Genomic DNA, 22873 nt, shown 5'->3' on the forward strand with positions numbered 1-22873 from the left:
ATTTTAAATTTGCAGAAAATTTTGTCAAAATTTTATATCTCTAGCAAATTTTGTCCGAATTATATTTGTATGGAATATTTTGTCAAAATTTTATTTCTACAGAGCATTTTATCAAAATTGTATTTCTATAGAAAATTTTGTCAAAATTTTATTTCTATAGAAAAATTCTGAAGTAACTCTTGGTTGAAGAGGAATATTTTGCAATATCTACCAAAACAGCAATCCTACCAATCTACCAAAAAGTAAAAAATCTACATTTTTAGTAGAGTTGTACCAACTGTGGCAGCCATGATGATGAAACCTGCAGTTTTTTTATAATAAATTTTCCTCGAATCAAATTTTTTAATAATTTTAAATGTTTCAGTTAAATTCTGAGTGGCTTAGTTACTCATTTATTCACTCAATAGTCCAACATTCCATCCCCATATCCCCAAAGAACTGGGCCATATTACGAGATAACACCATATAGGGGTGATTAAGAGAAAACAATGACCACTCAGAACTGATTTTTGTTTTGTTTTGTTGTTTTTTTATTATTTTTGTTATTTTCTTATGTTTTTGTTTTTGTAAAATCGAATAAAGAGAAATCTAATTTTATTTTATGTGGCTGACGACAATTCTTTCATTCATTATATGCACTTGAGTATGGTAGTACGGACTTACTTTCACTTAAGCGCATTTGTTTCAAAGAAGAAAGATTTTGTCTTAATGATTCTGGATAAATTATTATGCATTTTTTTCAAACTTTAAATTTTATATTAAGGATTTGTGAATTTATTTTGAAAAATGTTCATCGATGTGTGCTTGCAGTGTTACCGTTGTGTGACTTTAGTAGCATTTTGCAACCTTTCTGACATCATGCGACTTTATTAAAAAATGCAAAAGGAAAGTGTTTAAATTTGAAGCAATTTTTATAAATGGGAATTCATCGACGTGCGCCTTACGCGAAGCCACCGTTGTACCCCCAACACCAGTTTCGACTAAAGAGCAAGATGTGTTTCTGCTGTGAATGTTAAGTGTTTAAAAGCTTCTCTAAGTACTTCACCGTAATGTGAGAAGCAGGTTTAATTCGGCTATAAAATAGAGTTCACTTGTCATCAGCATTGCCACAATGAATGTTTATTTTGGACCAAGTTTTTCCAACATCCAAAATTCTCTTCAGTGGACCAAATTTCGAATAAAAATTCCTTAAAAGTAATAATCAATTTTTACTTTATTGCAAGTTTACGTTTTATTGGATTTTATAATACAATACGAGTAAGTTGGTAAAATATCTTTGTTTGTTAAGGGGACTGTTCCTTTATTGTTTTTAGGTTGATTTATACAACATTTTCAGTAATAAAAAGACTTCACAAATGTATGCGACTTTTCTTACCATTACGTGACTTTTTGTACGATTTTTGAGTATGCGACTTTTTTGGGACTTTTTAAAAATTTCCAAAGGTAAGACTGTGTGCTTGCCATTATTCTGCAGTATATATAGGGTTGCTTTTAAAACAATATAAGTGCATATCGCAGGAAAGATATATATGAGATCTATATCTAAATCTGAACCGATTTCATCCATATTTCTCATATATGACGATACTATCAGTTGTACTCGATACAATCAGTTGTAAGATGAAACTCTGGCCTCTGGAGCTATATAAGTGTACATCGAGTGAAAGATATATATATGGAAGCTATATGTAAATCTGAACCGATTTGGCTGATATTTTGCAAGTTTTACGGGGACTTGTAAAATATTCAGATGTACGAAATGTCAAGAAAATCGGTTCATAAACATGTCAATTAAGATCGTCAATTATGAACCTATTTTTTCCAATCAATATTTTTCAAATCAAATGCTATTGTCCTTAACCCAAAAAAAGGCCCTATGCCAAATTTGAGGACAATCGGACTAAACTGCGAGCAGTACTGTGCACACAAAATTACATATACAGACAGACAGATTGCCTGTCTGTCGCTAGATCGACTCATAATTAAATTTTAAGATGATCGGTATACACTACGATGTAGGTAGGTAGAATTTTTAGTAGGTAGAATTTTACCAAAAAGGATAGATTTTTTACTGTTTGGTACAATTCTTGACGTTTTGGTAGATTTTGCAAAGAGGTACTTCAATTTTCTGTAGAATTACAATTGACCATAAAGATTTTCCATAAAAAAATTCATAAAATTCCATAAAATAATTTTCCACAGAAATACAATTTTCACAAAATTTTCTATAGAATTAAAAATTTGACAAAAATTTCTATACAAATAAAATCTGAACGAAACTCACAATAGAAATAAAATTTTGAGAAAGTTTTCCATAAAAATTAAATTTTGACAAGATTTTCTACAGAAATAAAATTTTGAAAAATTTTTCTATAGAAATAAAATTTTAACAAAACTTTCTCAAGAAATAAAATTTTACCAAAATTTTCTATAGAAATAAAATTTTGACAAAGTTTTCTACGGAAAAAAAAATTTGACAAAATGTTCGGTAGAAATAAAATTCGGACAAAATTTTCTATAGACACAAAATTTTGAGAAAATCTTCTATAAAAATAAAATTTTTACAAAATTTTCTATAGAAATAAATTTTTGAAAAATTTTTCTATAGAAATACATTTTTGAAAAAAATTTCTATAGAAGTAAAATGTTGACAAAGTTTTCTACAGAAAAAAAATTGACAAAATGTTCGATAGAAATAAAATTTTTACAAAATTTTCTATAGAAGTAAACTGTTAACAAAATTTTCTACAAAAAAAAAATGACAAAATAAAATTTTTAAAAAAATTTTCGATACAAATAAAATTTTGACAAAATTTTCTATAGAAATGAAATTTCAAAAAAACTTTTTATAGATATAAAAAATCTGAACCGATTTCATCCATATTTCTCATATATGACGATACTATCAATTGTACTCGATACAATCATTTGTAAGATGAAACTCTGGCATCTGGAGCTATATAATTGTACATTGGGTAAAAGATATACATATGGATGATATAACTAAATCTGAACCGATTTGGCTGATATTTACCAACTTTTACGGGGACTTGTAAAATTTTCAGATGTACGAAATGTGAAGAAGATCGGTTCATAAACATGTCAATTATGAACCTATTTTTTTCCAAAAATCAAATGCTATTGTCCTTAACCAAAGAAAGACCCTATGCCAAATTTGAGGACAATCGGACTAAAGTGCGAGCAGTACTTTGCACAAAAATTACTTATACAGACAGATAGATTGCCTGTCTGTCGCTAGATCGACTCATAATTAAATTTTAAGATGACCGGTATACACTACGATGGGACCACGGTTGCCTCAGTAGGTCGAATTTTACCAAAAAGGATAGATTTTTTACTGTTTGGTAGTTTGGTACAATTCTTGACGTTTTGGTAGATTTTGCAAAGAGGTACTTCAATTTTCTGTAGAATTACAATTTACCATAAGCATTTTCCATAAAAAATTCATAAAATTCCGTAAAATAATTCTCCACAGAAATAAAATTTTCACAAAATTTTCTATAGAATTAAAATTTTGACAAAATTTTCTATAAAAATAAAATCTTGACAAAATTCTCTAAAGAAAAAAAAATGTTGAGATAGTTTTCCATAAAAATAAAATTTTGACAAAATTTTCTATAGCAATAAAATATAGACAAATTTTTCTATAGAAATAAAATTTTAACACAATTTTCTATAGAAATAAAATTTTGACAAAATTTTTTATAGAAATAAAATGTTGGCAAAGTTTTCTACAGAAATGACAAATCGATAGAAATAAAATTCTGACAAAATTTTCTATAGAAATAAAAAATTTTCTACACAAAAAAAATTGACAAAATTTTCTATAGAAATAAAATTTCAACAAAACTTCGTAAAGACATAGAATTTTGAGAAAATTTTCTATAAAAATAAAATTTTTACAAAAGTTTCTATAGAAATAAATTTTTGACAAAATTTTCTATAGAAATAAATTTTTGAAAAAAATTTCTATAGAAGTAAAATGTTGAGAAAGTATTCTACAGAAAAAAAATTGACAAAATGCTCGATAGAAATAAAATTTTGACAAAATATTCTATAGAAATAAAATTTTGACAAACTTTTCTATAGAAAAAAATTGACAAAATGTTCGATAGAAATAAAATTCTGACAAAATTTTCTATAGAAGTAAAATGTTGACAAAAATTTTCTACAGAAAAAAATTGACAAAATCAAATTTTGATAAAAATTTCTATAGAAATAAAATTTCAACAAAACTTTCTATAGACATAAAATTTTGAGCAAATTTTCTATAAAAATAAAATTTTTACAAAATTTTCTATAGAAATAAATTTTTGACAAAATTTTCTATAGAAATAAAATGGTGACACAATTTTCTATAGAAGTAAAATGTTGGCAACATTTTCTACAGAAAAAAAATTGACAAAATAAAATTTTGACAAAATTTTCTATAGAAATAAAATTTTTACACAATTGTCTATAGAAATAAAATTTTGACAAAGTTTTCTACAGAAAAAAAATTGACAAAATGTTCGATAGAAATAAAATTTAGACAAAATTTTCTATAGAAGTAAAATGTTAGGAAAATTTTCTACAAAAAAAAATTGACAAAATAAAATGTTGACAAAATTTTCGATACAAATAAAATGTAGACAAAATTTTCTATAGAAATGAAATTTCAACAAAACTTTCTATAGATACAAAGTTTTGACAAAATTTTCTATAAAAATAAAATTTTGACAAAATTTTCTATAGAAATAAATTGTTCACAAAATTTTCATTAGAAATAAATTTTTCACAAAATTTTCATTAGAAATAAATGTTTGACAAAATTTTCTAAAGACATAACATTTTGACAAAATTTTCTAGAGAAAAAAAAATTGACAAAATTAAAAAAATTTTTTTTTTTTTAAATTTTCTATAGCAAAAAATTTACAAAAACGGTAAATTTTTTACTGTTTTGTAGATTCTTATAATTCTTGACGTTTTGCTAGATTTTGCAAAGAGGTAGTTTAATTTTATATTTCCATAAAAAAATCATAAAATTCCATAAAACAATTTTCTACAGAAATGCAATTTTTACAAAATTTTCATTAGAAATAAAATTTTGATAAAATTTTCTATTGAAATAAAATTTTGATAAAATTTTCTATTGAAATAAAATTTTGACAAAATTTTCTATAGAAGTAAAATGTTAAGAAAATTTTCTACAAAAAAAAATTGACAAAATAAAATGTTGACAAAATTTTCGATACAAATAAAATGTTGACAAAATTTTCTATAGAAATGAAATTTCAACAAAACTTTCTATAGATACAAAGTTTTGACAAAATTTTCTATAAAAATAAAATGTTGACAAAATTTTCTATAGAAATAAAATTTTCACAAAATTTTCATTAGAAATAAATTTTTCACAAAATTTTCATTAGAAATAAATGTTTGACAAAATTTTCTAAAGACATAACATTTTGACAAAATTTTCTAGAGAAAAAAAAAATTGACAAAATTTAAAAAAATTTTTTTTTTTTAAATTTTCTATAGCAAAAAATTTACAAAAACGGTAAATTTTTTACTGTTTTGTAGATTCTTATAATTCTTGACGTTTTGCTAGATTTTGCAAAGAGGTAGTTTAATTTTATATTTCCATAAAAAAATCATAAAATTCCATAAAACAATTTTCTACAGAAATACAATTTTTACAAAATTTTCATTAGAAATAAAATTTTGATAAAATTTTCTATTGAAATAAAATTTTGGTAAAATTTTCTATTGAAATAAAATTTTGACAAAATTTTCTATAGAAGTAAAATGTTAAGAAAATTTTCTACAAAAAAAATTGACAAAATAAAATGTTGACAAAATTTTCGATACAAATAAAATGTTGACAAAATTTTCTATAGAAATGAAATTTCAACAAAACTTTCTATAGATACAAAGTTTTGACAAAATTTTCTATAAAAATAAAATTTTGACAAAATTTTCTATAGAAATAAATTTTTCACAAAATTTTCATTAGAAATAAATGTTTGACAAAACTTTCTAAAGACATAACATTTTGACAAAATTTTCTAGAGAAAAAAAAATTGACAAAATTTAAAAAAAAAAAATTGAAAAAATTTTCTATAGCAAAAAATTTACAAAAACGGTAAATTTTTTACTGTTTTGTAGATTCTTATAATTCTTGACGTTTTGCTAGATTTTGCAAAGAGGTAGTTTAATTTTATATTTCCATAAAAAAATCATAAAATTCCATAAAACAATTTTCTACAGAAATACAATTTTTACAAAATTTTCATTAGAAATAAAATTTTGATAAAATTTTCTATTGAAATAAAATTTTGATAAAATTTTCTATTGAAATAAAATTTTGACAAAATTTTCTATTGAAATAAAATTTTGACAAAATTTTCTATTGAAATAAAATTTTGACAAAATTTTCTATAGAAATAAAATTTTGAGAAAATTTTCTGTAGAAATAAAATTGACAAAAAACGGTAACTTTTTTACTGTTTAGTACATTGGTATAATTCTTAAAGAGGTACTTTAATTTTCTATAGAATTGCAATTGACGATAACCACTTTCCATAAAAAAATCATAAAATTCCATCAAATAATTTTCTACAGAAATACAATTAAAAAAAAAAAATCTATTGAAATAAAATTTTTACAAAATATTCTATAGAAATAAAATTTTGAGAACATTTTCGATAGAAATAAAATTTTGAGAAAATGCTGAAAATAAATAAAATGTTGAAAAATTTGCTATAGAAATAAACTTTTAACAAAATTTTCTACACAAAAATTATGACAAAATTTTCTATAGAAATAAAATTTTGAGAAAATTTGCTATAGAAATAAAATTCTGTCAAAATTTTCTGCAGAAATAAAGTTTTTAAAAAATTTTCTATACTAATAAAACTTTGACAAAATTTTCTATCGAAGTAAAATGTTGACAAAATTTTCTACAGAAAAAAAATTGACAAAATTTCTATAAAAATAAAATTTTGACAAAATTTTCTATAGAGATAAAATTTTGACAAAAATTTCTATAGAAATTTTCAACAAAATTTTCTATAGAAATAAATTTTTGACAAAATTTTCTGTAGAAATAAAATTTTGACAAAATTTTCTAAAGACATAACATTGTTACAAAATTTTCTATAGAAATCAAATTTTGACAAAATTTTCTATAGGAGTAAAATGTAGATAAAAAATTGACAAAATTTTCTATAAAAATTAAATTTTGACAAAATTTTCTATAGAAATAAAATGTCAACAAAACTTTATATAGGAATTAAATTTTGACAAAATTTTCTGTGGAAAAAAATACTATAGAAATAAAATGGTGACAAAGTTTTCTATTCAAAACTTTTGACAACGTGTTATATAGAAATAAAATTTTGACAACATTTTCTATAGAAATATTTTTTTTTCAAAATTTTCTACAGAAATGAAATTGTGTCAAAATTTTAATTCTGTCAAAGTTTTCTATAGAAATAAAGTTTTGACAAAAATTTTTATAGAAATAAAATTTTGACAAAAATTTTTATAGAAATACAATTTTGACAAAATTTTCTGTAGAAATAAAATTTTGAAAAAATTTGCTATAGAAATAAAGTTGTTTCAAAATTTTCTATAGAAATAAAATTCTGTCAACATTTTCTAAAGAAATAAAGTTTTGAAAAAAAATTTATACTAATAAAACTTTGACAAAGTTTTCCATAGAAATAAAATTTTGACAAAATTTTCTAAAGAAGTAAAGTTTTGACAAACATTTTTATAAATTCAGTATATTTAAAAATTTTAATTTGGTTTTAAATATAAAGTGTTTGTGATACTAGTTTGTGAGCTGCAAGAAGACCAAGATTTCGAAACACAACATTAGGATATACACTTTCTAAATGTGAGGGCTATTAGTATTCAATTACTCGTATTTTCAATTTTTTTTTTGTGAATTATTAAAAATTTGTTAATTTCGAGTATAACAAGCTCATCTGTTTCTTTGCTATTTTTTCGCTATCAATTTGGGATCAAATTTAATAGCAACCAAATAAAATGCATATACCTTACACCAGAAAGATGTAATGACTCCTCATTGGTATTATCACTGCAAATGAAAGTTCAATGTATTCATATACCATGGCGACAACAGTGTCAGACTATGGTGACGAAAATGTTGATGCTTGGTTGTTGATTCCATCGGAAAGTCCGAGTAGGAAAACAATCCGATCCAGTCACAGCCCCATCAACAGTCATTGCATTCATTATGGCATATAAGGCATTGCTATGAATGATGATAAGACACCGAGTGCAATTTTATGAAATGGATTAATTCTTGATGAAATGGCTTAAGCTATGGTATATCAATTTCTCGTAAGCTATTCTTAAGAACGGTTGTGAAAAAATTAGACAATAACAACAGAATTGGCTATAGAACATATCTCACGGAAAAAAAATCGTGTCCTTTGGAGTGAATGGAAATAATGGAAAATTTTTGGTTGATTGTGCTATTGCTTGCCCTCGTGGGATGTAGTGATGTTTGGGCTTGTACTGAAAAAGTTTCGTAAGTTGAATGAGAGTGGGGGTGGATAATAAGGAACTTTGGAATTATAGACTTCCTTTTTTCTCCAATTTATAGAACTGTCAAACATCGAGTTACCTTGGTCACAATGCGTAAATATCCAGAACAATGTGAAAGCTATGAATGTCGTACCGGTCTAAATCCGTTTGTTTTGAGACCAGTTAAAGAAACCTATACCGAAATGGAGGAAGTCTGCTGTGAGGGCTATGAACGACAATCTAAATCAGCGTAAGTTATATAGATCGGCAAGCAATGTCCCAGATTTGTTAAAAAAAAATTATAGTGAAGCAATAGCATTTTCTAGCGGTAGAAAAATCTTCAGAATCTGAATGTGTAAGATACCCATTAGGATCCTTCCTCTTTGTTTTAAGCCTTTCGAACAAAAAACAAGTATATACAGCAGAAAGTTCGGCCGGGCCGAATCTTAAATACCCACCACCATGAACCAAATATTAGGGTTTCCTTTGAAATTTCAGGAGGGCTTGAGGACTTGAGGACACTTCCCGAAGATAAATTTAAAGATTTCACCTATGAGGACTATATCAGATTCTGGATTTATGAGAACCATTTTTGTTTGAGTTTTAGAGGAATCATTAACATCTCTTGTAAGTGTGCAAGAAAATTGTAAAATAACGTCTTGATTTGAAATATGAAATCTGTAGATTCACCCGAGAAGTAAAATCTGGAAATTTTACATTGAGTTTCAAGTAATTTTCATGATCAGTACGCCTTCTATACCCTCAAGAAGTGAAGCCGGTCTATATGGAGGTATTACCAAAAGAACCGATAAAAACTTAATCCGATACACGTTTTTGTGAGCCTAAAATACGACAATATTTACAATTTCAGGCAAATCGGATAAAAACTACGGTTTCTAGAAACCCAAGGAGTTAAATCGGGAGATCGTTCTTATGGGGGCTATAATAAAATATGGACCGATACTCACCGTTTTCGGCACACCACTTTATGTCCCGAAATTACCTCCAGATTTCCAATTTCAGCAAATTGGATAAAAACTTCGGATTCTATAAGCCCAAGAAGTAAAATCGGGACATCGGTCTATATAGGGGCTATACCAAAACATGGACCGATACTCACCATTTGTGGCACACCTCTTTATGGTCTCAAAATACATATAAATTTCCTATTTCAGACAAATTGTATATAAACTACGGATTCTATAAACCCAAGATGTAAAATCGGGAGATCGGTCTATATGGGGGCTATACCAAAACATGGAACGATACGGACCATTTTCGGCACGCCATTTGATGGTCCTCAAGTACCTCCAGATTTAAAATTTCAGGCAAATTGAATAAAAAAGTACCTCTCGATTTCCAATTTCAGGTAAATTGGATAAAAACTGCGGTTTCTATAAGACCCAGAGTAAAATCGGGAGATCGGTCTATATGGGGGCTATACCAAAACATGGACCGATACTCACAATTTTTGGCACACCTCATTATGGTCATAAAATATCTCTAGATTTAAAATTTCAGGCAAATTGGATAAAAACTACGATTTCTATAAGCCCAAGACCCCAAATCGGGAGGTCGATTTATATGGGGACCATACCAAAACATGGACCGATGCTCACCATTTTTGGCACACCTCTTTACGGTTCGAAAGTACCTCTCGATTTCCAATTTCAGGTAAATTGGATAAAAACTGCGGTTTCTATAAGCCCAAGAAATAAAATCGAAAGATCGGTCTATATGGGGGCTATACCAAAACATGGACCGGCACACACCATTTTTGGCACACCTCTTTGTGGTCATAAAATACCTCTAGATTTAAAATTTCAGGCAAATTGGATAAAAACTACGATTTCTATAAGGTCAAGACCCCAAATCTGGAGGTTTATATTTATATGGGGACTATATCAAAACCTGGACCGATATAGCCCATCTTCGAACTTGACCTGCCTGCAGACAAAAGACGAGTTTGTGCAAAATTTCAGCACGATTGCTACATTATTATTGAAGACTGTTGCGTGATTACAACAGACGGACATCGTTATATCGTCTTAGAATTTCTCCCTGATCAAGAATATATATACTTTATATAGTCGGAAATCGATATTTCGATGTGTTACAAACGGAATGACAAACTTATTATACCCCCGTCACCACTCTATGGTGGTGGGTATAAAAAACAGTGGAACTTAAAGGCAAAGAAAAAGTAAACAATAGTGCCGAGCCAAAATTTCAATTTTGCGCCACTAGGTGTGCTGAGGCTCTGGGATTTATAATCCCAATCGGTGGTTTTGAATTAAAATTTGGCATATAATGTCCCAACAGTTCTCATAACAAAATACACTCACTAGTAGATGTTTATTCATTCTATTATTTTATAAAAAGTTTTGGTATGGTGTAAAAACAATTAAAATATAGTGAAACTTCGCAACTCTTACATGTAAAGTAAGTACACGTGTCGTTCTTTCCACCTTTCTTATCGTTTACGCATCAGCGTTGAGTTCTACGTTTCAATGGTCATGTGATAGCCGATTATACCATAATTGATGTCTCGATTCTTCAAATGGCATCCAGATTTTTTCTTCTTGGGCACCTTACTTTTCTCCAGCCCACACTTAATCATATCCTCCGCTAATGGAATAATAAAATATATAGAAGATTTGGTAAGTGATGCGCTTTTTCGTATAATATTCGCTGATTACTAGCAACTGCAGCTGTCAAATGACAGAAGAGCATCAATATTTTCTACTAAACACATATTAAAGATCATAAAAAACGATAAAAACGAGTTGCCATGCATATTATTCAGCAAATATTACCAGGAGGTGTTTCTGAAATTTATTGGGATACAGTGTACCGACCGTATCGAAAGTGTTAATCCTTTTAAAACGATTATCTATTTGCGATAGTTATAAGCGATTTTCTCGAATGTAATAAAAAATACGCCATCATATGTTAAAGCGAGAAAGCTCCTTTATCCGTCAGTATCTTAATTGTATATCCCCTATATACAGTGGGGAGCAAAACCGAGTGTACGTTTACCACACCTGCACTATTTATTTAATAACAAGTAAGGAAAGTCTAAAGTCGGGCGGGGCCGACTATATTATACCCTGCACCACTTTGTAGATCTAAATTTTCGATACCATATCACATCCGTCAAATGTGTTGGGGACTATATATAAAGGTTTGTCCCAAATACATACATATAAATATCACTCGATTTGGACAGAATTTGATAGACTTCTACAAAATGTATAGACTCAAAATTTAAGTTGGCTAATGCACTAGGGTGGAACACAATTTTAGTAAAAAAATATGGGAAACATTTAAATCTGAAGCAATTTTAAGGATACTTCGCAAAAAAGTATTTATGATTTATCGATCGATATATATGTATTAGAAGTTTAGGAAAATTAGAGTCATTTTTACAACTTTTCGACTAAGCAGTGGCGATTTTACAAGGAAAATGTTGGTCGAAATCAGAAAAACATATATATGGGAGCTAAATCTAAATCTGAACCGATGTCAACCAAATTTGGCACGCATAGCTACAACGCTAATTATACTCCCTGTGCAAAATTTCAACTAAATCGGAGCAAAAAATTGGCCTCTGTGGTCATATGAGTGTAAATCGGGCGAAAGCTATATATGGGAGATATATCTAAATCTGAACCGATTTCAACCAAATTTGGCACGTATAGCTACAATGCTAATTTTACTCCCTGTGCAAAATTTCAACTAAATCGGAGTTAAAAATTGGCCTCTGTGGTCATATGAGTGTAAATCGGGCGAAAGCTATATATGGGAGCTATATCTCAATCTGAACCGATTTCAATCAAATTTGGCACGCATAGCTACAATGCTAATTATGCTCCCTGTGCAAAATTTCAACTAAATCGGAGCAAAAAATTGGCCTCTGTGGTCATTTGAGTGTAAATCGGGCGAAAGCTATATATGGGAGCTATATCTAAATCTGAACCGATTTCAACCAAATTTGACACGCATAGCTACAATGCTAATTCTACTCCCTGTGCAAAATTTCAACTAAATCGGAGCAAAAAATTGGCCTCCGTGGGCAAATGAGTGTAAATCGGGCGAAAGCTATATATGGGAGCTGTATCTAAATCTGAACCGATTTGGCTGATATTTTGCAAGTTTTTCGAGACTCATAAAATATTGGGATGTACGGAATTTGAGGAAGATCGGTTGATATACACGCCAATTATGACCAGATCGGTGAAAAATATATATGGCAGCTATATCTAAATCTGAACCGATTTTTTTCCGAAATCAATAGGGATCGTCTTTGAGCCGAAACAGGACCCTATACCAAATTTTAGGACAATCGGACTAAAACTGCGAGCTGTACTTTGCACACAAAAATACATCAACAGACAGACAGACGGACATCGCTAAATCGACTCAGAATTTAATCCTAAGACGATCGGTATACTAAACGATGCGTCTCAGACTTTTCCTTCTTGGCGTTACATACAAATGCACAAACTTATTATACCCTGTACCACAGTAGTGGTGAAGGGTATAAAAAACATTCCTTGAGTCCAATTGCTACAAAATTTACTTCATTTATACTTTAAATTATATCCTTACACTAGTGAATTTGTTACAATAAACTACATGTTAACTTGGATGCACTCAGCGTTGCACTTTATGCTTTAAATATTAAATACTAAATTAAAATCAAATATTTTAGTATTTAATTTATAATCATTTGTTTTTAATTACACGTTTTACACGCCTTGGCATACTTTCTGCCAAGTTTTCTATTATTTCTTTTGGAATATCCAACCATTCCTGCAGAACTCGGCTCCTGAGCTCATCTGGTGATGGGGGTATAAAAAGTTTGTCATTCCGTTTGTAACACATCGAAATATCGATTTCTTGGGACGTATAAAAACCGTAGTTTTTATCCAATTTGCCTGTCCCATATAGATTGATCTCCCGATTCTACTTCTTGGTCATCTAGAAACTGTATTTACAATCCGATTTGCCTGAAATTGGAAATCTAGAGGTATTTTAGGACCATAAAAGAGTGTACCGAAAATGGTGCCTATCGGTCCATGTTTTGGTATAGCCCCATATAGACCGATCTCCCGATTTTATTTCTTGGGCTTCCAGAAACTGTATTTACTATCCGATTTGAAATCTAGAGGTATTTTAGGACCATAAAGAGGTATGTCAAAAATGGTCCGTATCGGTCCATATTTTGGTATAGACCCCATATAGATTGATCTCCCGATTCTACTTCTTGGTCATCTAGAAACTGTATTTACAATCCGATTTGCCTGAAATTGGAAATCTAGAGGTATTTTGGGACCATAAAGAGGTGTGTCGAAAATGCTCCCTATCGGTCCATGTTTTAGTATAGACCCCCCATATAGACCGATCTCCCGATTCTACTTCTTGTTCATCTAGAAACTGTATTTACTATCCGATTTAAAATCTAGAGGTATTTTAGGACCATAAAGAGGTATGTCAAAAATGGTCCGTATCGGTCCATGTTTTGGTATAGCCCCCATATAGATTGATCTCCCGATTTTACTTCTGGGGCTTCTAGAATTCGTAGTTTTTAGTTTTGATTCTTATAAATCCAGAAACTGATCTAGTCTTCATAGGCAGAATCTTTAAATTTATCTTCGGGAAGCGTACTGATTGAGCTGATCTTCTTGGGAGAATATCTGTCATTAAACTCCCTGAAATTCTATAAATTATCAAGTAAACCGCTACGACGAAGAATTTCCAAAGTAAACTATTATATTTTATTCATGGTGGTGGGTATTTAAGATTCGGCCCGGTCGAACTTACTACTTATATACTTGTTTGGCACTCTTTTGTGTAATCCCAAACTCCTTTCGACCAGAGACCACAAATTCTCAATGGGGTTGAGATAGGGTCTTTGTGGGGGCCATTCAAGCATTTTTAATTTTTTCTCCGACAACCTTTTCTTTACTATATTGGAAGAATGCTTTGGGTCGCCGTCTTGTTGAAAAATTACTTGCTCCTCAGGGTAAGCGCAAACCTCCACAAAATTTGATTGCAAAATATCAATGCATGATTCCTACAATTTTTACTAGCGGACAAGTTTGTCTCCAATTAAAACATCCCCATACCATGAGGCTTCCCCCTCTGCTTGACGTGGTATGTTTGAAGACTTTCACGAGGTCGTTGCCAATAATATTATTTTTCATCGGATTGAAAGCAATTTATTTTTGTTTCATCAGACCATCCCAGCAAAAAAATTTGGAAGTTCTTCCAAAGGCACGACTTTAAAAGCGCTTCCAGAAGATGTACTCCCAATGATGTTCTTTATTTTAACTACACAGGAAGTTCTTTCCATTCAATTTTTGTATAACATGTTTTTTTTACATTTTTAATGGGTAATTTTTACTTTATTTGTTTCAAATTGGTTAAAAACAGTTTAAGAATTCATAAAATGGAACAAATTATTAAAATTTTATCGAAAAAAATGCTAAATCCAATTTGAAAAAATTGTGAACTTTTGAAAATATTTGATGTCAAACGTTTCAGACAAGCGTTAGAATCCGTAACAAATTATAAAAGTTATTTATTTGACAAAATCACACCTAAAGAAGTGATGCAAATTCAGTGCACCGGCTGTTGAAATGGAGGGCTTCCGTTTTGGTTTGATTAATTTTTCCAAATGTTATTTTTGGGAATCGGTTTGTAAGAACATAAACTGTGCATTGTATGACAATTGGCCTAACTAGACGATTTCTATTTAATAAAGATTGCGAAGGTGAAAACATGCAGTCGGTTTTGCTCCCCACTGTATATTATGTGGATATTGCCGAAATTTCATATTTTCTCTTTGAATTTTCTCTATGACTATAGAATCCTTGCACCAGTTTTCTTCAGTACATACGATAAGGCTTTCGTCCGACCCACACTCAGACATTCCTTCTCTTGCGTTCTTCATGAAAATGCATCTCGTGGCTGCGTGTGTGTTTTACATCAATATTGCAGAGGTCACTTATGATTGTCTCTCGTATCTTGCATTTATGGAGTTAGGTCCCAAAATTTATGAAATCTATTTACCAAGCCCGAAATAAGTTTGTAGGTCCATCTATCTTTGTCATCTTCCCTTTTTGATGCCCCTTTTCTCTGCTGCTTGTTGATGAAAAGTTCAGTTCAGCATTGCTGATTAATCGTTAAATATCTCTGATCTTTTCGTTATCAGCATATCGAATGGAGGTATGCTAGCGAGGCTCATTGATGTGAATGTCGAGATTGTACGATAAGCAGATATCATTCGAAGAACACACACGGGCATGCTTTGCACGTTGTTTAGCTTTTTCTCGAGGCCAGCACTATATTCCAACGCGTTACTCAAAACAGGATCGGTATAAAGTACTTTCACGTATGCCATTAGTTTAATTGATTAGCGATTGCTGACTGTGGCCGGATGCAGCCTGAAACGGCTTAGCGTGTAAGGGAATTTGTGCTCTTCTAGTCGGGAGTGGCGTAGTACGCAACTATCGCCTGGCATTCGCATTCACCAACGTAGGGCTGAACGTAGCCTGCTACGGAACTCAGTTTTGCGGTCTCTTGACGATAAGATGTGGTGGGAGCGGCGACCGGACATATCCCCCCACGGACATTTCGCCCAAAATGATTTTTGGGCGTTATGACCTCCAATGGGCGGTCACATCGTCCAATTTTAGTTTGGGCTTTATGTCCTCCCTCATCGCGGTCATAAGCCCCATAAAAAAAATGTGGGTGTTATGACCGTTTGAATATAATTGAATATAAAAAATAGTTTAAAATAACAAAATATTTTTTTTTAATCATTCAAAAGCTATATATGATTACTTCATCTATCCATAATTTTTTTTTTTTAATATTTAATAGATAGATATGCCTCTTATTGACAAATATCGAATCCTGCTTTTATTGTATATGCTGGAAGAAGATGTAAAACTATCATATCTTGGCTTCATCGTTTGTTTTAGACTGGAACAGAATTTTTGACCATTTTTCTTCTCAGCGTACGATTGAAATGGAAAAGCGGCTAAAGTGGAACTACGAAGACCTATTTCGCTCGTGAAATAGGTCGGTTTAAGCTCCAAGACATTTGAATTTATATATTGAAACATGAAAATTCGGAAATTGATAATTTTTTTCTTTTGAACAAACCACACAAATGCTGAATTGAAAATTATGTATTTTAAACTGAAAATTGGAAAGAGATGAGATGTTCGATGTGCTGCTGATGGGTAAGTGAAAAAAAATCGCGCGCGCGATTTATTTCAAGTACCCATCAGCAGCACGTCGATCATCTCATCTCTTTCCAATTTTAATGTTTAGAACAAGATAATAAACTGAAAGTCGCTAGGATTTGAGGACGAACTGAATGTGATGAATTTAACAACGACCGAAAAAGGGACATCAATAAAACAATAGCATCTCCATCATCCCTATTTCATTCATTCATTATTTCAGTTACTGGGTTGGAACACAAAGACACTGTATGCCAAATCGGCTTCCATAATAGTGGTTTGCTAAAATATCTTTTCCGGCACACTTTCGCATATTTAGTATTCACTCATATGTTCTGATTTGGCAAGTTCTTGGGGACTTTGTGGAGCGTTTTGCACCATTTTCTCCTTAATTTTCTTATAGACCACGAGATCTGCACTGTCTTTCTAGTTACGGCATTTTGAATTAAATACCGTACGTATTTAGTTAACCAAAATTGGGGATAAAAACTACTTCATTTAGGACAGTTTTTGATTTGTATTCCGACATTATTTTCCCCATAAAATATTAGGCGTTTTGACCGCCTATTCTTTGGGACATATGACCGCGATGAGGGAGGACATAAAGCCCAAACTAAAATTGGGCGATGTGACCGCCCCATTGGAGGTCATAACGCCCAAAAATCATTTTGGGCGAAATGTCCGTTGGGCGATATGTTCGGTCGCCGTGGGAGCTTGCAATAGTCCATCTGATAGACAGTTCTATTCAGTTCGAGATAAGGTTCTGACACGACGAACATTGCACGACTAAGAGAGGCTCTGCTGTAAACCAAACAACGCGTACGCTATGACGACAGTAATCTATGATGGACACGGGTTGATACAATGTGTCAGGGTGCCTACGGGAACGTCTTCACGTAATGTGCGGACAGGACGTTAAGAGGGGAATTTACGGTGCCACCGTGGTTCAATGGTTAGCATGCCCGCCTTGCATACACAAGGTCCTGGGTTCGATTCTTGCTTCGAATGAACACCAAAAAGTTTTTCATCGGTGGATTATCCCATCTCAGTAATGTTGGTGACATTTCTGGGTTTTTCAAAGCTTCTCTTAGCAGTTCCACTGCAATGTGGAACGTCGTTTGGACTCGGCTATAAAAACGAGGTCCCTTGTCATTGAGCTTAACATGGAATCGAACAGCACTCAGTCATAAGAGAGAAGTTCACCACTGTAGTATCACAATGTACTGAATAGTCTAAGTGAGCCCGATACATGGGGCTGCCACCTAATCTAACCTACGGTGCTTATGTGAGCGTCTCCATGTAAGATAAGAGCAAATGGAGAGGTTACGGAGCTAAAGTGAGCATCTCCACGTAAGATAAGAACAAAGGCAATACTAACGTTACTTACGGGAACGTCTCCTCGTAAGATGCGATCAATGGCAATGGTAGGTTAGGTTAGGTGGCAGCCCGATGTATCAGGCTCACTTAGACATTCAGTCCATTGTGATACCACATTGGTGAACTTCTCTCTTATCACTGAGTGCTGCCCGATTCCATGTTAACCTCAATGACAAGGAACCTCCTTTTTATAGCCGAGTCCGAAAGGCGTTCCACATTGCGGTGAATCCACTTAGAGAAGCTTTGAAACCCTAAGAAATGTCACCAGCATTACTGAGGTGGGATAATCCACCGCTGAAAAACTTTTTGGTGTTCGGTCGAAGCAGGAATCGAACCCACGACCTTGTGTATGCAAGGCGGGCATGCTAACCATTGCACCACGGTGGCTCCCCATGGCAATGGTAACGTTGCTTACGGGAACGTCTTCATGTAAGATAAGAACAACTGGAGAGGTTACGGAGCTAACGTGAGCGTCTCCACGTAAGATAAGGGCCGCGTACGATGAGAGCACAAGCGTTAAGCAATGCCGTCTCTGAGCAGGATACGGAGAAAGGCTTAAGATAAAAACGAAATTAATGAAAACGTTATCACCTAAGATACGAGCAATGTCCAATGGTTACGTTGCTTACGAGAGCATCGCCACGTAAGATGCGATCAATAGCAATGATCACGTTACTTACAGGAGCGTCTCCACTTAAGATAAGAGCTATGACAATGGTTATGTTTCTTAGGGGAATACCTCCACGAACGATACTCGGGTCTCAGACAGTTGGGAAAATAGTCAAAGTGTGCCTCGGTCATTAATCACTTAATTTTCTCTAATCATCGCCATACTCAGCCGCTGTCCTTTGACGTGATATCAACGTGTCACATAACACTTTCTCGGCCGACATCAATAGAATAAACGAGGACCGTCACCCTAGTAGACCACTGAAATTCGTAAGGAAATTACATCGAAGTCAGTTGGACGATTTTTTAGTCAACTCATCTCAATTTGAAGAGCCATGAGATTAGTTTCTTTCAAAATTAATTTTTAGACCAACTATCTGATCGTCTGGCCCACTTAATATCTATTGTTTTGCCCTTTCAGATCATGCCTTCCGAAGTGTATCGATTGTAAAGGAGGCCGCTGCATACGTCCCGATATTTGTCTCTGTCCTAATGGCTACAACAACATGGCAAATTCAAGCGTTTGTGAACCTACTTGCTCGCCACCTTGCATTAATGGCGAATGTACAGAGCCCGATGTGTGTACCTGTGATGAGGGCTATGACTTTATACAAGGCAGTAGCAATGAATGTGAGCCGCAATGCTTCAAGGATATCGATTGCACCAATGGTCATTGTGATAGCAATAACAAATGTATCTGCAATGAGGGTTATCGAAAGGACGAGCAACAGAAACGTTGTGTGCCCGTGTGCGAGGAGCCTTGTGAAAATGCTATGTGTACGGCTCCAAATCAATGTACATGCTGGTTTGGTTATAGTCTGCGCTTGGGATCGATTAGTAAATGTGATCCGGTTTGTGCCAGTGGTTGTACGAATGGTATATGCAAATCGCCCGAAGTATGTGCTTGCAAAGAAGGCTATGCGAATTTCGGGAATATAGAATCTCAAGGTTGTATACCCGTGTGCAAGGAGAAATGTGTGAATGCTTTTTGTACGGCACCGAATCAGTGTACCTGCTTTGAGGGCCATGCCTATCGCAATAGATCGAGGAGTATCTGTGAGCCCACTTGTCCCAAAGATTGTGAGAATGGTTTTTGCAGTGAACCTGGCAAGTGTGAATGCCATGAAGGCTATGAGAAAGTCGAGCCCCATCGTTGTGCTCCCATTTGCCGGGAGAGTTGTGTCAATGGCTATTGTTCGGCTCCGGATACATGCAAATGCCATGAGGGCTACATCTACAGTGATGTCCATGAGAAGGTCTGTGAACCGTTCTGTGCCAAAGGATGTAGGAATGGCAATTGCACTGCCCCAAACATATGCACCTGTAATCCTGGTTACCAGCCCTTGCTATTCTATCACTGCATTCCCATATGCCGCAAACCCTGTATTCATGGAACTTGTACAGCTCCCGACACCTGTCGTTGTTTCATGGGCCACAAGGCCAATCCCAATAATCCCAATGTCTGCGATCCCGTATGTAATTTTGATTGTGAACATGGAAAGTGTATAGCTCCTGGCACGTGCAGCTGTGATCCAGGCTATGAAAAGAAATGGGTGACGGGCAAATGTGAACCCCATTGTCCACAGAAATGTGTGAATAGTATTTGTGCCCCGGGCGGTATATGCCGTTGTTATGCGGGTCACAAACTTCGGGAAGGTTCCAAATCCATTTGTGATCCTGTCTGTCTGCCCTCGTGTATCAATAGCAATTGTGTGGAACCGAATACCTGTGAATGTTGGGATGGCTATGAGGAGACCAAACACTCCAATCTATGTGTGGCCCATTGTAGACCGTATTGTGAGAATGGCATGTGTGTGGCCCCTAACAAGTGCCAATGTCATGAAGGCTATCGTGTGGTCAATGCCAGTACTCCCCATAGCTGTCACGCTGTTTGCCAAGAGACCTGTATAAATGCCGAATGTCAAAAACCCAACAAATGTGTCTGCTTAGAAGGTTATCGCTTTATGGCCAATAGCACAGTAGAGTGTGAACCCGTGTGTGAACAATCATGCACAAATGGCATGTGTGTGGCCCCCAATACATGCAGTTGTAAATCGGGCTTTGTGGCGCGCATTAATCCCGACACGGGCTATAATGAATGTGTGGGCTTCTGTAATGAATGGAATTGCCGTGGCGGTACCTGCAGTTCTTCGACCACATGTGAATGTCCCACGGGTTTAGTTTATAATGTCCTGCGGGGAATGTGTGTCACTGAATTGGCTGAAAAGGAGAGACTATTTAATGGGTGAGTATTTTTTAGAGATATGATTTTGCTATATAGTAGAGGTGTGCACGTGAGTAATATTTTCTTATCTTATTCACGCACACTCACGCACGATATTTTTTGGCAGGACTCACGCACGACTCACGCGTGAGTCACGATAATTTCATGTCACGTGCACACCTCTACTTTATAGCCATTGTGGTGGTTTCTATATCTCGATCAAATCACTTAAAAATAATCATTTTAATATGCTATTAATAAAAACTGTGTTTGTTTTTTGCAGTGGAGTTCCCGTATCACGTTGGACCATAGCTACAGTGGCCATAATTCTTTTTGCTGTTTGTGTATTGGCTCTAATCATGGTATTCCGAGAGATAGGACATAGACGAGTACACGATAAACAGCAAGTGCGATTAATTGAAAATCCTTCATTTGGAGTCTTATTACCAAACGATCGATTGACAAATGGCGACCACGTGGAAGAAGAAACTTCCGATACCACACAAGAATTGAATAGTTGAGAATGGAGAAGAGAAGAGATAATCAAAAAAGAACTGAAATATGTACGAATAAGAGAAAAAATTAGTATTTTAGACAGAAAACAAATCAACGAAATTTTTCTCACTGGAATTTGAATTGAAATTTGAATTATATGTATAAAATAACAAAATAATAATTTATAAAAAAAATCAATGAAACTAATTTTTGTTTTAATACTCAGTTCAATAAAAGTAACACGGATAGTTTATAATACACTTTGCTGTTTCGATAAAAAAAAAATTGAATCATTTTCATCTTTAAAAATAATATTATATATAATTATATATAGATATAATTTTTTAATTAAATTAATAAATATTATAATTGATTTTTATATCCTTCACCACACTGTGGAACAGGATGTTGGGTTAGATATAGTGGCAGCCTGGTATTTCATGCTCACTTATCACTGAATGCTGCCCGATTCTACATTAAGATCAATGACACAGGGCCTCCTTATAATTGCCGAGCCCAAACGGCGTTCCACATTTCAGTAAAACCACTTATACAAGTTTTGAAACACTCAGTCATGTCACCAGAATTACTGAGAGGTGATAATCCACCGCTAAAAAACTTTGGTGGTGTTGGTCAAAACTGGGTTTGAGCCCACCACCCTGTGTACGCAAAGCGGGCATGCTACCCACGGTGGTTCCCAGGGTATTACAATTTAGTATATATAGTTGCAACAGGGGACAACAGGAGACGAGATAGACACATGATTTCATTGGAAATAATGCTAAGCGTAGGTCCCTGAGCACGGCTGCTACCGTGCAAAAATAAAATAATAAAAATTTGAAGAACATTTTACAACAAACTACCAAAATTAAAAAACTCTTATTTTGATGTTTTTGATCAGATCGTTGCGGTTAGTATGAGCATCAATGCTTTTTTTCGAATGAACGAATGATCCCTCCTTTTAATGATAATTTTTTGGGTGCATAAATACATATTGAATAACTATTGAATTATAAAAAAATTCTCAAAATGTTATTCCTATCGAAAATTTTCGCAAAATTTTATTTTTATAGAAATTTTTCTCAAACTTTTATTTCCATATAAAATTTTCTCAAAACTGTATTACTATAGAAAATTATCTCCAATTTTATTTCTACAGAAATTTTTCTCAAAATTTTATTTCCATAAAAATGTTCTCAAAATTTTATTTCTATAGGAAATTTTGTCAAAATGTTATTTCTATAGGAAATTTGGCAAATTTTATTTAAAAAGAAAATTTTCTCAAAAATTT

At 32.8% G+C, this 22873-nt stretch overlaps 1 protein-coding gene across 1 annotated transcript; it reads left to right on the forward strand.

Moving 5' to 3' along the window:
- Positions 1-8332: 8332 nt before the first annotated feature.
- Positions 8333-21840, forward strand: LOC142224163 (uncharacterized). The gene is made up of 4 exons (XM_075293947.1): positions 8333-8563; positions 8639-8809; positions 19285-21108; positions 21371-21840. The coding sequence occupies exons 1-4, from the start codon at positions 8475-8477 to the stop codon at positions 21606-21608; spliced, it is 2322 nt and encodes a 773-aa protein (XP_075150062.1). The 5' UTR covers positions 8333-8474; the 3' UTR covers positions 21609-21840.
- The last annotated feature ends 1033 nt before the right edge of the window (positions 21841-22873 follow it).

Source organism: Haematobia irritans, chromosome 2, assembly GCF_050003625.1.
Source record: "Haematobia irritans isolate KBUSLIRL chromosome 2, ASM5000362v1, whole genome shotgun sequence".
Lineage (NCBI taxonomy): Eukaryota > Metazoa > Arthropoda > Insecta > Diptera > Muscidae > Haematobia > Haematobia irritans.

Excerpts from the sequence above, each read along its gene's own strand:
- LOC142224163 (XM_075293947.1), top strand. The coding sequence starts at position 8,475 with ATGGAAATAATGGAAAATTTTTGGTTGATTGTGCTATTGCTTGCCCTC. Across the intron at positions 8,564-8,638 it reads GCTTGTACTGAAAAAGTTTC|AACTGTCAAACATCGAGTTA; the intron begins GTAAGTTGAATG and ends TCCAATTTATAG. Across the intron at positions 21,109-21,370 it reads AAGGAGAGACTATTTAATGG|TGGAGTTCCCGTATCACGTT; the intron begins GTGAGTATTTTT and ends TGTTTTTTGCAG.